Source organism: Hypanus sabinus, unplaced genomic scaffold (genome assembly GCF_030144855.1).
Source record: "Hypanus sabinus isolate sHypSab1 unplaced genomic scaffold, sHypSab1.hap1 scaffold_1154, whole genome shotgun sequence".
Classification (NCBI taxonomy): Eukaryota; Metazoa; Chordata; class Chondrichthyes; order Myliobatiformes; family Dasyatidae; genus Hypanus; species Hypanus sabinus.
Genome location: NW_026779212.1, coordinates 14,990 through 31,661, shown reverse-complemented (window position 1 = coordinate 31,661; position 16,672 = coordinate 14,990). Strand labels below are relative to the sequence as shown.

The window sequence follows — 16,672 nt, the reverse complement described above, 5'->3', positions numbered from 1 at the left end:
CTAATCACTGCCGAGGGCGATGAGGAGGCCGAGCGCTCCGAGGTAGAACCAGAGACCCCTCGACAAGGCAGCCCGGAGTCCATGGGAGGAGGGTCCACCTGCAGGAGAGGAGAGGAGGGGTAATGAGAAGGGGTGGGAGAGGAGAGGCAGCGTGAGCAATATGGATGGCATTACTCCAACTTCCGCGCCCCCACCTCCCTGAAACTCCCTCCCCACCCTCCTTTTCCCTTCCCTTTGGCTCCCTCACCTCGTCAGCATTTCCCTACGACACCACTGCCCCACAAACGATCCCAGAGGGAGCGAGGGTGTTTGGAGGAGCAGTAACTCCCTCACCTCGTCAGCCTCATTTCCCTACGACACCACTGCCCCACAAACGATCCCAGAGGGAGCGAGGGTGTTTGGAGGAGCAGTAACTCCCTCACCTCGTCAGCATTTCCCTACGACACCACTGCCCCACAAACGATCCCAGAGGGAGCGAGGGTGTTTGGAGGAGCAGTAACTCCCTCACCTCGTCAGCATTTCCCTACGACACCACTGCCCCACAAACGATCCCAGAGGGAGCGAGGGTGTTTGGAGGAGCAGTAACTCCCTCACCTCGTCAGCCTCATTTCCCTACGACACCACTGCCCCACAAACGATCCCAGAGGGAGCGAGGGTGTTTGGAGGAGCAGTAACTCCGTCACCTCGTCAGCCTCATTTCCCTACGACACCACTGCCCCACAAACGATCCCAGAGGGAGCGAGGGTGTTTGGAGGAGCAGTAACTCCCTCACCTCGTCAGCCTCATTTCCCTACGACACCACTGCCCCACAAACGATCCCAGAGGGAGCGAGGGTGTTTGGAGGAGCAGTAACTCCCTCACCTCGTCAGCCTCATTTCCCTACGACACCACTGCCCCACAAACGATCCCAGAGGGAGCGAGGGTGTTTGGAGGAGCAGTAACTCCCTCACCTCGTCAGCCTCATTTCCCTACGACACCACTGCCCCACAAACGATCCCAGAGGGAGCGAGGGTGTTTGGAGGAGCAGTAACTCCGTCACCTCGTCAGCCTCATTTCCCTATGACACCACTGCCCCACAAACGATCCCAGAGGGAGCGAGGGTGTTTGGAGGAGCAGTAACTCCCTCACCTCGTCAGCCTCATTTCCCTACGACACCACTGCCCCACAAACGATCCCAGAGGGAGCGAGGGTGTTTGGAGGAGCAGTAACTCCCTCACCTCGTCAGCCTCATTTCCCTACGACACCACTGCCCCACAAACGATCCCAGAGGGAGCGAGGGTGTTTGGAGGAGCAGTAACTCCCTCACCTCGTCAGCCTCATTTCCCTACGACACCACTGCCCCACAAACGATCCCAGAGGGAGCGAGGGTGTTTGGAGGAGCAGTAACTCCCTCACCTCGTCAGCCTCATTTCCCTACGACACCACTGCCCCACAAACGATCCCAGAGGGAGCGAGGGTGTTTGGAGGAGCAGTAACTCCCTCACCTCGTCAGCCTCATTTCCCTACGACACCACTGCCCCACAAACGATCCCAGAGGGAGCGAGGGTGTTTGGAGGAGCAGTAACTCCCTCACCGAGGGGGGAACCTACTCACCGTGGAGGAACATGCTGGCACTCATTCCACCCAGCCGGTTTGAGGCGAAGCATGTGTAATTCCCATAACTCTCCTGGGACACATTGAGGAACATCAGCAGGGATCTCGTCCGATCCTTCTGGATTCGTAAACCTTCGATTCCTCCCGAGAGCCTGGAACAGACAAAAGAATGCTTATTGCAGACCACAGAGTGAATCTCCCTCCACACCGTCCCATCACACACTCCCAGGGTCAGTCACAGAGTGAATCTCCCTCCACACCGTCCCATCACACACTCCCGGGGTCAGACACAGAGTGAATCTCCCTCCACACCGTCCCATCACACACTCCCAGGGTCAGACACAGAGTGAATCTCCCTCCACACCGTCCCATCACACACTCCCGGGGTCAGACACAGAGTGAATCTCCCTCCACACCGTCCCATCACACACTCTCGGGGTCAGACATGGAGTGAATCTCCCTCCACACCGTCCCATCACACTCTCCCAGGGTCAGACACAGAGTGAATCTCCCTCCACACCGTCCCATCACACTCTCCCAGGGTCAGACACAGAGTGAATCTCCCTCCACACCATCCCATCACACACTCCCGGGGTCAGACACAGAGTGAATCTCCCTCCACACTGTCCCATCACACACTCCCGGGGTCAGACACAGAGTGAATCTCCCTCCACACCGTCCCATCACACACTCCCAGGGTCAGACACAAAGTGTATCTCCCTCCACACCGTCCCATCACACTCTCCCAGGGTCAGACACAGAGTGAATCTCCCTCCACACCGTCCCATCACACTCTCCCAGGGTCAGACACAGAGTGAATCTCCCTCCACACCGTCCCATCACACTCTCCCAGGGTCAGACACAGAGTGAATCTCCCTCCACACCGTCCCATCACACTCTCCCAGGGTCAGACACAGAGTGAATCTCCCTCCACACCGTCCCATCACACACTCTCGGGGTCAGACATGGAGTGAATCTCCCTCCACACCGTCCCATCACACACTCCCGTGGTCAGACACAGAGTGAATCTCCCTCCACACCGTCCCATCACACACTGCCGGGGTCAGACACAGAGTCAATCTCCCTCCACACCGTCCCATCACACACTCCCGGGGTCAGACACAGAGTGAGACTCCCTCCACACCGTCCCATCACACACTCCCGGGGTCAGACACAGAGTGAATCTCCCTCCACACCGTCCCATCACACACTCCCCGGGATGAGACGTAGAGTGAATCTCCCTCCACACCGTCCCATCACACTCTCCCAGGGTCAGACACAGAGTGAATCTCCCCTCCACACCATCCCATCACACACTCCCGGGGTCAGACACAGAGTGAATCTCTCTCCACACCGTCCCATCACACACTCCCAGGATCAGACACAGAGTGAATCTCCCTCCACACCATCCCATCACACACTCCCGGGGTCAGACACAGAGTGAATCTCCCTCCACACCGTCCCATCACACACTCCCTGGGTCAGACACAGAGCGAATCTCCCTCCACACCGTCCCATCACACACTCCCAGGGTCAGAGACAGAGTGAATCTCCCTCCACACCGTCCCATCACACACTCCCGGGGTCAGACACAGAGTGAATCTCCCTCCACACCGTCCCATCACACACTCCCGGGGTCAGACACAGAGTGAATCTCCCTCCACACCGTCCCATCACACACTCCCAGGGTCAGAGACAGAGTGAATCTCCCTCCACACCGTCCCATCACACACTCCCGGGGTCAGACACAGAGTGAATCTCCCTGCACACCGTCCCATCACACACTCCCAGAGTCAGTCACAGAGCGAATCTCCCTCCACTCCATCCCATCACACACTCCCGGGGTCAGACACAGAGTGAATCTTCCTCCACTCCGTCCCATCACACACTCCCGGGGTCAGACACAGAGTGAATCTCCCTCCACGCCGTCCCATCACACACTCCCGGGGTCAGAGACAGAGTGTATCTCCCTCCACACCGTCCCATCACACACTCCCAGAGTCAGTCACAGAGCGAATCTCCCTCCACTCCATCCCATCACACACTCCCGGGGTCAGACACAGAGTGAATCTCCCTCCACTCCATCCCATCACACACTCCCGGGGTCAGACACAGAGCGAATCTCCCTCCACTCCATCCCATCACACACTCCCGGGGTCAGACACAGAGTGAATCTCCCTCCACACCGTCCCATCACACACTCCCGGGGTCAGACACAGAGAGAATCTCCCTCCACTCCGTCCCATCACACACTCCCGGGGTCAGACACAGAGTGAATCTCCCTCCACACCGTCCCATCACACACTCCCAGAGTCAGTCACAGAGTGAATCTCCCTCCACACCTTCCCATCACACACACCCGGGGTCAGACACAGAGTGAATCTCCCTCCACACCGTCCCATCATACACTCCCGGGGTCAGACACAGAGTGAATCTCCCTCCACACCTTCCCATCACACACACCCGGGGTCAGACACAGAGTGAATCTCCCTCCACACCATCCCATCACTCACTCCTGGGGTCAGACACAGAGTGAATCTCCCTCTACACCGTCCCATCACACACTCCCGGGGTCAGACACAGAGTGAATCTCCCTCCACACCATCCCATCACACACTCCTGGGGTCAGACACAGAGTGAATCTCCCTCCACACCGTCCATCACACCCTCCCAGGGTCAGACACAGAGTGAATCTCCCTCCACACCGTCCAATCACACACTCCCGGGGTCAGACACAGTGTGAATCTCCCTCCACACCGTCCCATCACACACTCCCGGGGTCAGACACAGAGTGAATCTCCCTACACACCGTCCCATCACACTCTCCCGGGGTCTGACACAGAGTGAATCTCCCTCCACACCGTCCAATCACACACTCCCAGGGTCAGACACAGAGTGAATCTCCCTACACACCATCCCATCACACTCTCCCGGGGTCTGACACAGAGTCAATCTCCCTCCATACCGTCCAATCACACACTCCCAGGGTCAGACACAGAGTGAATCTCCCTCCACACCGTCCCATCACACACTCTCGGGGTCAGACATGGAGTGAATCTCCCTCCACACCGTCCCATCACACCCTCTCGGGGTCAGACATGGAGTGAATCTCCCTCCACACCGTCCAATCACACACTCCCAGGGTAAGGCACAGAGTGAATCTCCCTCCACACCGTCCAATCACACACTCCCGGGGTCAGAGACAGAGTGAATCTCCCTCCACACCGTCCCATCACACACTCTCAGGGTCAGACATGGAGTGAATCTCCCTCCACACCGTCCCATCACACACTCTCGGGGTCAGACATGGAGTGAATCTCCCTCCACACCGTCCCATCACACCCTCTCGGGGTCAGACATGGAGTGAATCTCCCTCCACACCGTCCAATCACACACTCCCAGGGTAAGGCACAGAGTGAATCTCCCTACACACCGTCCCATCACACTCTCCCGGGGTCTGACACAGAGTCAATCTCCCTCCATACCGTCCAATCACACACTCCCAGGGTCAGACACAGAGTGAATCTCCCTCCACACCGTCCCATCACACACTCTCGGGGTCAGACATGGAGTGAATCTCCCTCCACACCGTCCCATCACACCCTCTCGGGGTCAGACATGGAGTGAATCTCCCTCCACACCGTCCAATCGCACACTCCCAGGGTAAGGCACAGAGTGAATCTCCCTCCACACCGTCCAATCACACACTCCCAGGGTGTAAATGCCATCGTAGATAGGGATGGCAACATTCTGGTGTAATGTCTATTGTCTATTTGTAGTGCAGTAATTGTGTTTGCCACTGTTTTGTATATATTGTATAGCACCGAAATTTGTAATAAAGGATTTTGTAATAAAAAAAAGGGTCAGACACAGAGTGAATCTCCCTCCACACCGTCCCATCACACACTCCCGGGGTCAGACACAGAGTAAATCTCCCTCCACACCGTCCCATCACACACTCCCGGGGTCAGACACAGAGTGAATCTCCGTTTACCTCTTCTCCTCCTTGTACCACTGGAAGTCTGCGGCAGGTACAGAGTGAGCCTCACAGCGCAGAACGGCAGGTTGTCCTTTCCTTCCCGTCACGTTCCTCACATCTGTGATCTCCGGGGCATCTGGGGGGTGACAGTCCACTGTGAGTGTGTCATATCACTGCCCCCCCCCCCAAGGAAGCAGGTTGGGGAGGGTACTTCGTCACATAATTCTCAGCCCAGCCACTGGGTAACTGTGTGGCTGAGCTGGAAACCCAGGGAGAGGGTCCTGTGTCCTGCAAAGCCCTCCCCCAGGGAAGCATGGTGGGAGCTGACGGGGTGGGGCAAGGGAGAGAGGGAGTGGAGCAGAGGATCTAATAATGTCCCCCTCCCCATCCTCACCTCCTCCACACGCCCGGTAGGTGGAGGAGAGCAGAGTTCGGGGAGGGGGTCCCCGTTCTTTCAATTATTCTATCGGGTAAGGCACCAACCATCAAGCCCAGCCTAACCTGCCTCTCCCCCCCACCACTCCCCAGGACACCCCCCGCCCCCGTGCCCCGCACTCACAGTTGACGGTGAGGTGGACGCGGTGAGAGTCAGGTGTCCCAAGTCCGTTGGAACTGCTGCACTCGTATTGTCCGGCCTGATACCGGCTGACAGCCACCATCTCCAGATACTCCCCCTCGCTCTGAAACTGCTCCCCTGGGTGAAACAGAGATCATGAGTGTACCGACTGCCCATAGCTCGACCCACACACCCTGACTCGTCTAGCCCTCCCACAATCACATATACCCCAAACTCCACAGACCCCACCCCACCAGTACACCCCCTCCTGATCTCACCCACCCACACACACACACCTACTGTTCGCCCTTTCTCCTCAACCTCCCAGCATCTCCCTCTCTCTCTTGCTACCCTACAACTCTATCAGTACCACCCTCTCCCTTTCGGATTGTCTATACCTCTCTCACTCCATCGCCCTTTCGGATTGTCTATACCTCTCTCACTCCATCGCACTCTCTCCCATCTCCCTTTCAGATGTCTATACCTCTCTCACTCCATCGCACTCTCTCCCATCTCCCTTTCGGATTGTCTATACCTCTCTCACTCCATCGCACTCTCTCCCATCTCCCTTTCGGATTGTCTATACCTCTCTCACTCCATCGCACTCTCTCCCCTCTCCCTCTTTCTGAAACTATTCTCTCTGTCTCCCCAACTCTCTGTCCATCATCAGCCCCTCCATCCCAGCCCTCCCTCTGTATTCCTGACTCTGCCCCATTCTCACTCCATGTTTGGTGTTTGCTAGAATATTGCTGGTTTTCAAAGTTCAGGGAAATAGTGAGAGGTGAGTGAGTGAGTTCAGTAGGCGGGGGAGTGCGATTAGAAGGGAACCACAACCCTGTCATGGTTTGGAGTCTCAGTGACCCAGACCACAGCCCCCTGGAGTCAGGACATTTCGCTTTGGCTCCTGGTAGGGTCGCCCAGTGCCAAACAGGTGAACGGGGAGGAGAGTGATGCACTGCTCCTCCATCTTCAGGGTTTCAACTCAGCCCTAACAACCCTGCCTGGTCAAACAAAACTGTTTATCAATGCGGCAATCTTTCTTCATCTTGGAAGAGAGAAGATAAAAGGAGCGGGATTGGGCAAGGCTGGTCTTTTTGGGCGGTGTAGGCGCAGAGAGTGTCGGTGTCAGAGGCCTAAACAGCTGCAAATAAATGGAGGGCAGCCATTGACTGAGAGATGGGGTGGCGAGGCTTTGGCTTAACAGGCTTCTGCATGAACTGGCAGAGGCACAGTTAGGAAGAGGCAAGCCATTTTCCGGAGAGTAGTCAGGATGGAATGCTCCCGGTTTTCCCTGATGACTACATTTGTGGGAAGTGCACGAATTTCAGCTCCTGACTTACCGGATCGCGGAGCTGGAACTGGATGGTGTGGGAGGCTGAAGATGTTACAGATGAGAGTTTAGAAGAAGTGATGACACCCAGAGTACAGGCTTCAGACCACCAGGAGAGGAAAGCAGGGTTCCCCTGTGGTCATTCCCCTCTGCAACAAGTATAACTCTTGAGACACTGATGGGGGGTGGAGGATGACCCATTGGGGTGTGACAGTAGTGCCAGGCTGTGGCGTTGTGGCCAGCTCTAAGACTCAACAGTGAAGACTAAAGTCAGGCAGGGCAGTAGTTGTACCAGAAAACGGGAGATTATTGTAGCAGGAGACGGGTGATTAATGTACCAGGAGAGGGGTGATTAATGTAGCAGGAAACGGGTGATTAATGTAGCAGGAAACGGGTGATTAATGTAGCAGGAGATGGGTGATTAATGTACCAGGAGACGGGTGATTAATGTAGCAGGAGACGGGTGATTAATGTAGCAGGAGACGGGTGATTAATGTAGCAGGAGACGGGTGATTAATGTAGCAGGAGACGGGTGATTAATGTACCAGGAGACGGGTGATTAATGTAGCAGGGGAAGGGTGATTATTGTACCAGGAGACGGGTGATTAATGTACCAGGAGACGGGTGATTATTGTACCAGGAGACGGGTGATTATTGTAGCAGGAACGGGTGATTAATGTACCAGGAGACGGGTGATTAATGTACCAGGATACGGGTGATTAATGTAGCAGGAACGGGTGATTAATGTACCAGGAGACGGGTGATTAATGTACCAGGAGACGGGTGATTATTGTACCAGGAGACGGGTGATTATTGTAGCAGGAACGGGTGATTAATGTACCAGGAACGGGTGATTAATGTACCAGGAGACAGGTGATTAATGTAGCAGGAACGGGTGATTATTGTAGCAGGAACGGGTGATTATTGTAGCAGGAACGGGTGATTATTGTAGCAGGAACGGGTGATTAATGTACCAGGAAACGGGTGATTAATGTAGCAGGAACGGGTGATTATTGTAGCAGGAGACGGGTGATTATTGTAGCAGGAGACGGGTGATTATTGTAGCAGGAGACGGGTGATTAATGTACCAGGAACGGGTGATTAATGTAGCAGGAACGGGTGATTATTGTAGCAGGAACGGGTGATTATTGTAGCAGGAACGGGTGATTATTGTAGCAGGAACGGGTGATTAATGTACCAGGAGACGGGTGATTAATGTAGCAGGAACGGGTGATTAATGTAGCAGGAGACGGGTGATTATTGTACCAGGAGACTGGTGATTAATGTAGCAGGAACTGGTGATTATTGTACCAGGAGAAGGGTGATTAATGTAGCAGGAAACGGGTGATTAATGTACCAGGAGACGGGTGATTAATGTACCAGGAGATGGGTGATTAATGTAGCAGGAGACGGGTGATTAATGTAGCAGGAGACGGGTGATTATTGTAGCAGGAGACGGGTGATTAATGTACCAGGAGACTGGTGATTAATGTACCAGGAGACGGGTGATTATTGTACCAGGAGACGGATGATTAATGTAGCAGGAGACGGGTGATTAATGTACCAGGAGACGGGTGATTATTGTACCAGGAGACGGGTGATTAATGTAGCAGGAGATGGGTGATTAATGTAGCAGGAACGGGTGATTAATGTAGCAGGAGATGGGTGATTAATGTAGCAGGAGACGGGTGATTAACGTACCAGGAGACGGGTGATTAACGTACCAGGAGACGGGTGATTAATGTACCAGGAGACGGGTGATTAACGTACCAGGAGACGGGCGATTAACGTACCAGGAGACGGGTGATTAATGTACCAGGAGACGGGTGATTAACGTACCAGGAGACGGGTGATTAACGTACCAGGAGACGGGTGATTAACGTACCAGGAGACGGGTGATTAACGTAGCAGGAGACGGGTGATTAATGTACCAGGAGACGGGTGATTAATGTACCAGGAGACGGGTGATTAATGTACGAGGAGACGGGTGATTAATGTACCAGGAGACGGGTGATTAATGTAGCAGGAGACGGGTGATTAATGTAGCAGGAAACGGGTGATTAATGAAGCAGGAGACGGGTGATTAATGTACCAGGAGACGGGTGATTAATGTACCAGGAGACGGGTGATTAATGTAGCAGGAGACGGGTGATTAATGTAGCAGGAGACGGGTGATTAATGTAGCAGGAAAAGGGTGATTAATGTAGCAGGAGACGGGTGATTAATGTACCAGGTGACGGGTGATTAATGTACCAGGAGACGGGTGATTAATGTAGCAGGAGACGGGTGATTAATGTAGCAGGAGACGGGTGATTAATGTACCAGGAGACGGGTGATTATTGTAGCAGGAGACGGGTGATTATTGTAGCAGGAGACGGGTGATTAATGTACCAGGAGACGGGTGATTAATGTACCAGGTGACGGGTGATTAATGTACCAGGGGACGGGTGATTAATGTAGCAGGAGACGGGTGATTATTGTAGCAGGAGACGGGTGATTATTGTAGCAGGAGACGGGTGATTATTGTAGCAGGTGACGGGTGATTAATGTAGCAGGAGACGGGTGATTATTGTAGCAGGAGACGGGTGATTATTGTAGCAGGAGACGGGTGATTATTGTAGCAGGTGACGGGTGATTAATGTAGCAGGAGACGGGTGATTATTGTAGCAGGAGACGGGTGATTATTGTAGCAGGAGACGGGTGATTATTGTAGCAGGAGACGGGTGATTATTGTAGCAGGAGACGGGTGATTAATGTACCAGGAGACGGGTGATTAATGTACCAGGGGACAGGTGATTAATGTAGCAGGAGACGGGTGATTAATGTAGCAGGAGACGGGTGATTAATGTACCAGGGGACAGGTGATTAATGTAGCAGGAGACGGGTGATTAATGTAGCAGGAGATGGGTGATTAATGTACCAGGAGACGGTTGATTATTGTAGCAGGAGATGGGTGATTAACGTAGCAGGAGATGGGTGATTAACGTAGCAGGAGACGGGTGATTAACGTTCCAGGAGACGGGTGATTAACGTACCAGGGGACGGGTGATTAATGTAGCAGGAGACGGGTGATTAATGTAGCAGGAGACGGGTGATTAATGTACCAGGGGACGGGTGATTAATGTACCAGGGGACGGGTGATTAATGTACCAGGGGACGGGTGATTAATGTACCAGGAGACGGGTGATTAATGTACCAAGAGACGGGTGATTAATGCACCAGGAGACGGGTGATTAATGCACCAGGAGACGGGTGATTAATGCACCAGGAGACGGGTGATTAATGTACCAGGAGACGGGTGATTAATGTAGCAGGAGACGGGTGATTAATGTACCAGGAGACGGGTGATTATTGTACCAGGAGACGGGTGATTAATGTAGCAGGAGACGGGTGATTAATGTACCAGGTGACGGGTGATTAATGTAGCAGGAGACGGGTGATTAATGTAGCAGGTACGGGTGATTAATGTACCAGGAGACGGGTGATTAATGTAGCAGGAACGGGTGATTAATGTAGCAGGAGACGGGTGATTAACGTACCAGGAGACGGGTGATTAACGTACCAGGAGACGGGTGATTAACGTACCAGGAGACGGGTGATTAACGTACCAGGAGACGGGTGATTAACGTACCAGGAGACGGGTGATTAACGTACCAGGAGACGGGTGATTAACGTACCAGGAGACGGGTGATTAACGTACCAGGAGACGGGTGATTAATGTACCAGGAGACGGGTGATTAATGTACCAGGAGACGGGTGATTAATGTACCAGGAGACGGGTGATTAATGTACCAGGAGACGGGTGATTAATGTAGCAGGAGACGGGTGATTAATGTAGCAGGAAACGGGTGATTAATGAAGCAGGAGACGGGTGATTAATGTACCAGGAGACGGGTGATTAATGTACCAGGAGACGGGTGATTAATGTAGCAGGAGACGGGTGATTAATGTACCAGGAGACGGGTGATTATTGTAGCAGGAGACGGGTGATTATTGTAGCAGGAGACGGGTGATTAATGTACCAGGAGACGGGTGATTAATGTACCAGGTGACGGGTGATTAATGTACCAGGGGACGGGTGATTAATGTAGCAGGAGACGGGTGATTATTGTAGCAGGTGACGGGTGATTAATGTAGCAGGAGACGGGTGATTATTGTAGCAGGTGACGGGTGATTAATGTAGCAGGAGACGGGTGATTATTGTAGCAGGAGACGGGTGATTATTGTAGCAGGAGACGGGTGATTATTGTAGCAGGAGACGGGTGATTAATGTACCAGGAGACGGGTGATTAATGTACCAGGGGACAGGTGATTAATGTAGCAGGAGACGGGTGATTAATGTAGCAGGAGACGGGTGATTAATGTACCAGGGGACGGGTGATTAATGTAGCAGGAGACGGGTGATTAATGTAGCAGGAGACGGGTGATTAATGTACCAGGAGACGGTTGATTATTGTAGCAGGAGACGGTTGATTATTGTAGCAGGAGATGGGTGATTAACGTAGCAGGAGACGGGTGATTAACGTACCAGGAGACGGGTGATTAACGTACCAGGAGACGGGTGATTAATGTAGCAGGAGACGGGTGATTAATTTACCAGGGGACGGGTGATTAATGTACCAGGGGACGGGTGATTAATGTACCAGGGGACGGGTGATTAATGTACCAGGGGACGGGTGATTAATGTACCAGGAGACGGGTGATTAATGTACCAAGAGACGGGTGATTAATGCACCAGGAGACGGGTGATTAATGCACCAGGAGACGGGTGATTAATGTAGCAGGAGACGGGTGATTAATGTAGCAGGAGACGGGTGATTAATGTACCAGGAGACGGGTGATTATTGTACCAGGAGACGGGTGATTAATGCAGAAGGAGACGGGTGATTAATGTACCAGGTGACGGGTGATTAATGTAGCAGGAGACGGGTGATTAATGTAGCAGGTACGGGTGATTAATGTAGCAGCTACGGGTGATTAATGTACCAGGAGACGGGTGATTAATGTAGCAGGAACGGGTGATTAATGTAGCAGGAGACGGGTGATTAATGTAGCAGGTACGGGTGATTAATGTACCAGGAGACGGGTGATTAATGTAGCAGGAACGGGTGATTAATGTAGCAGGAGACGGGTGATTAATGTACCAGGAGACGGGTGATTAATGTAGCAGGAAACGGGTGATTAATGTAGCAGGAGACGGGTGATTAATGTAGCAGGTACGGGTGATTAATGTAGCAGATACGGGTGATTAATGTACCAGGATACGGGTGATTAATGTAGCAGGAACGGGTGATTAATGTACCAGGAGACGGGTGATTAATGTACCAGGAGACGGGTGATTATTGTACCAGGAGACGGGTGATTATTGTAGCAGGAACGGGTGATTAATGTACCAGGAACGGGTGATTAATGTACCAGGAGACAGGTGATTAATGTAGCAGGAACGGGTGATTATTGTAGCAGGAACGGGTGATTATTGTAGCAGGAACGGGTGATTATTATAGCAGGAACGGGTGATTAATGTACCAGGAAACGGGTGATTAATGTACCAGGAACGGGTGATTATTGTAGCAGGAGACGGGTGATTATTGTAGCAGGAGACGGGTGATTATTGTAGCAGGAGACGGGTGATTATTGTAGCAGGAGACGGGTGATTAATGTACCAGGAACGGGTGATTGATGTAGCAGGAACGGGTGATTATTGTAGCAGGAACGGGTGATTATTGTAGCAGGAACGGGTGATTATTGTAGCAGGAACAGGTGATTAATGTACCAGGAGACGGGTGATTAATGTAGCAGGAACGGGTGATTAATGTAGCAGGGGACGGGTGATTATTGTACCAGGAGACTGGTGATTAATGTAGCAGGAACTGGTGATTATTGTACCAGGAGAAGGGTGATTAATGTAGCAGGAAACGGGTGATTAATGTACCAGGAGACGGGTGATTAATGTACCAGGAGACGGGTGATTAATGTAGCAGGAGACGGGTGATTAATGTAGCAGGAGACGGGTGATTATTGTAGAAGGAGACGGGTGATTAATGTACCAGGAGACTGGTGATGAATGTACCAGGAGACGGGTGATTAATGTACCAGGAGACGGGTGATTATTGTACCAGGAGACGGGTGATTAATGTAGCAGGAGATGGGTGATTAATGTAGCAGGAACGGGTGATTAATGTAGCAGGAGACGGGTGATTAATGTAGCAGGAGACGGGTGATTAACGTACCAGGAGACGGGTGATTAACGTACCAGGAGACGGGTGATTAATGTACCAGGAGACGGGTGATTAACGTACCAGGAGACGGGTGATTAACGTACCAGGAGACGGGTGATTAATGTAGCAGGAGACGGGTGATTAATGTACCAGGAGACGGGTGATTAATGTACCAGGAGACGGGTGATTAATGTACCAGGAGACGGGTGATTAATGTACCAGGAGACGGGTGATTAATGTAGCAGGAGACGGGTGATTAATGTAGCAGGAAACGGGTGATTAATGAAGCAGGAGACGGGTGATTAATGTACCAGGAGACGGGTGATTAATGTAGCAGGAGACGGGTGATTAATGTACCAGGAGACGGGTGATTATTGTAGCAGGAGACGGGTGATTATTGTAGCAGGAGACGGGTGATTAATGTACCAGGAGACGGGTGATTAATGTACCAGGTGACGGGTGATTAATGTACCAGGGGACGGGTGATTAATGTAGCAGGAGACGGGTGATTATTGTAGCAGGTGACGGGTGATTAATGTAGCAGGAGACGGGTGATTATTGTAGCAGGTGACGGGTGATTAATGTAGCAGGAGACGGGTGATTATTGTAGCAGCAGACGGGTGATTATTGTAGCAGGAGACGGGTGATTATTGTAGCAGGAGACGGGTGATTAATGTACCAGGAGACGGGTGATTAATGTACCAGGGGACAGGTGATTAATGTAGCAGGAGACGGGTGATTAATGTAGCAGGAGACGGGTGATTAATGTACCTGGGGACGGGTGATTAATGTAGCAGGAGACGGGTGATTAATGTAGCAGGAGACGGGTGATTAATGTACCAGGAGACGGTTGATTATTGTAGCAGGAGACGGTTGATTATTGTAGCAGGAGATGGGTGATTAACGTAGCAGGAGACGGGTGATTAACGTACCAGGAGACGGGTGATTAACGTACCAGGAGACGGGTGATTAATGTAGCAGGAGACGGGTGATTAATTTACCAGGGGACGGGTGATTAATGTACCAGGGGACGGGTGATTAATGTACCAGGGGACGGGTGATTAATGTACCAGGGGACGGGTGATTAATGTACCAGGAGACGGGTGATTAATGCACCAAGAGACGGGTGATTAATGCACCAGGAGACGGGTGATTAATGCACCAGGAGACGGGTGATTAATGCACCAGGAGACGGGTGATTAATGTAGCAGGAGACGGGTGATTAATGTAGCAGGAGACGGGTGATTAATGTACCAGGAGACGGGTGATTATTGTACCAGGAGACGGGTGATTAATGCAGCAGGAGACGGGTGATTAATGTACCAGGTGACGGGTGATTAATGTAGCAGGAGACGGGTGATTAATGTAGCAGGTACGGGTGATTAATGTAGCAGCTACGGGTGATTAATGTACCAGGAGACGGGTGATTAATGTAGCAGGAACGGGTGATTAATGTAGCAGGAGACGGGTGATTAATGTAGCAGGTACGGGTGATTAATGTACCAGGAGACGGGTGATTAATGTAGCAGGAACGGGTGATTAATGTAGCAGGAGACGGGTGATTAATGTACCAGGAGACGGGTGATTAATGTAGCAGGAAACGGCTGATTAATGTAGCAGGAGACGGGTGATTAATGTAGCAGGTACGGGTGATTAATGTAGCAGGTACGGGTGATTAATGTACCAGGATACGGGTGATTAATGTAGCAGGAACGGGTGATTAATGTACCAGGAGACGGGTGATTAATGTACCAGGAGACGGGTGATTATTGTAGCAGGAACGGGTGATTAATGTACCAGGAACAGGTGATTAATGTACCAGGAGACAGGTGATTAATGTAGCAGGAACGGGTGATTATTGTAGCAGGAACGGGTGATTATTGTAGCAGGAACGGGTGATTATTGTAGCAGGAACGGGTGATTAATGTACCAGGAAACGGGTGATTAATGTACCAGGAAACGGGTGATTATTGTAGCAGGAGACGGGTGATTATTGTAGCAGGAGACGGGTGATTATTGTAGCAGGAGACGGGTGATTATTGTAGCAGGAGACGGGTGATTAATGTACCAGGAACGGGTGATTAATGTAGCAGGAACGGGTGATTATTGTAGCAGGAACGGGTGATTATTGTAGCAGGAACGGGTGATTATTGTAGCAGGAACGGGTGATTAATGTACCAGGAGACGGGTGATTAATGTAGCAGGAACGGGTGATTATTGTACCAGGAGACTGGTGATTAATGTAGCAGGAACTGGTGATTATTGTACCAGGAGAAGGGTGATTAATGTAGCAGGAAACGGGTGATTAATGTACCAGGAGACGGGTGATTAATGTACCAGGAGACGGGTGATTAATGTAGCAGGAGACGGGTGATTAATGTAGCAGGAGACGGGTGATTAATGTACCAGGAGACGGGTGATTATTGTACCAGGAGACGGGTGATTAATGTAGCAGGAGATGGGTGATTAATGTAGCAGGAACGGGTGATTAATGTAGCAGGAGATGGGTGATTAATGTAGCAGGAGACGGGTGATTAACGTACCAGGAGACGGGTGATTAACGTACCAGGAGACGGGTGATTAATGTACCAGGAGACGGGTGATTAACGTACCAGGAGACGGGCGATTAACGTACCAGGAGACGGGTGATTAATGTACCAGGAGACGGGTGATTAACGTACCAGGAGACGGGTGATTAACGTACCAGGAGACGGGTGATTAACGTAGCAGGAGACGGGTGATTAACGTAGCAGGAGACGGGTGATTAATGTACCAGGAGACGGGTGATTAATGTACCAGGAGACGGGTGATTAATGTACCAGGAGACGGGTGATTAATGTAGCAGGAGACGGGTGATTAATGAAGCAGGAGACGGGTGATTAATGTACCAGGAGACGGGTGATTAATGTACCAGGAGACGGGTGATTAATGTACCAGGAGACGGGTGATTAATGTACCAGGAGACGGGTGATTAATGTAGCAGGAGACGGGTGATT

The 16,672-nt window shown here is 51.8% G+C and overlaps 1 protein-coding gene across 1 annotated transcript; it reads right to left on the bottom strand.

The window, feature by feature from the left end:
- Positions 1 to 7,095, bottom strand: LOC132386424 (opioid-binding protein/cell adhesion molecule homolog). Its single transcript, XM_059958697.1, has 5 exons — positions 6,996 to 7,095; positions 6,132 to 6,266; positions 5,588 to 5,708; positions 1,594 to 1,745; positions 1 to 98 (listed from the first exon to the last, which is right to left on the bottom strand). Exons 1-5 carry the CDS (start codon positions 7,093 to 7,095, stop codon positions 1 to 3), a joined length of 606 nt encoding a protein of 201 aa, XP_059814680.1.
- Between the last annotated feature and the right edge of the window lie 9,577 nt (positions 7,096 to 16,672).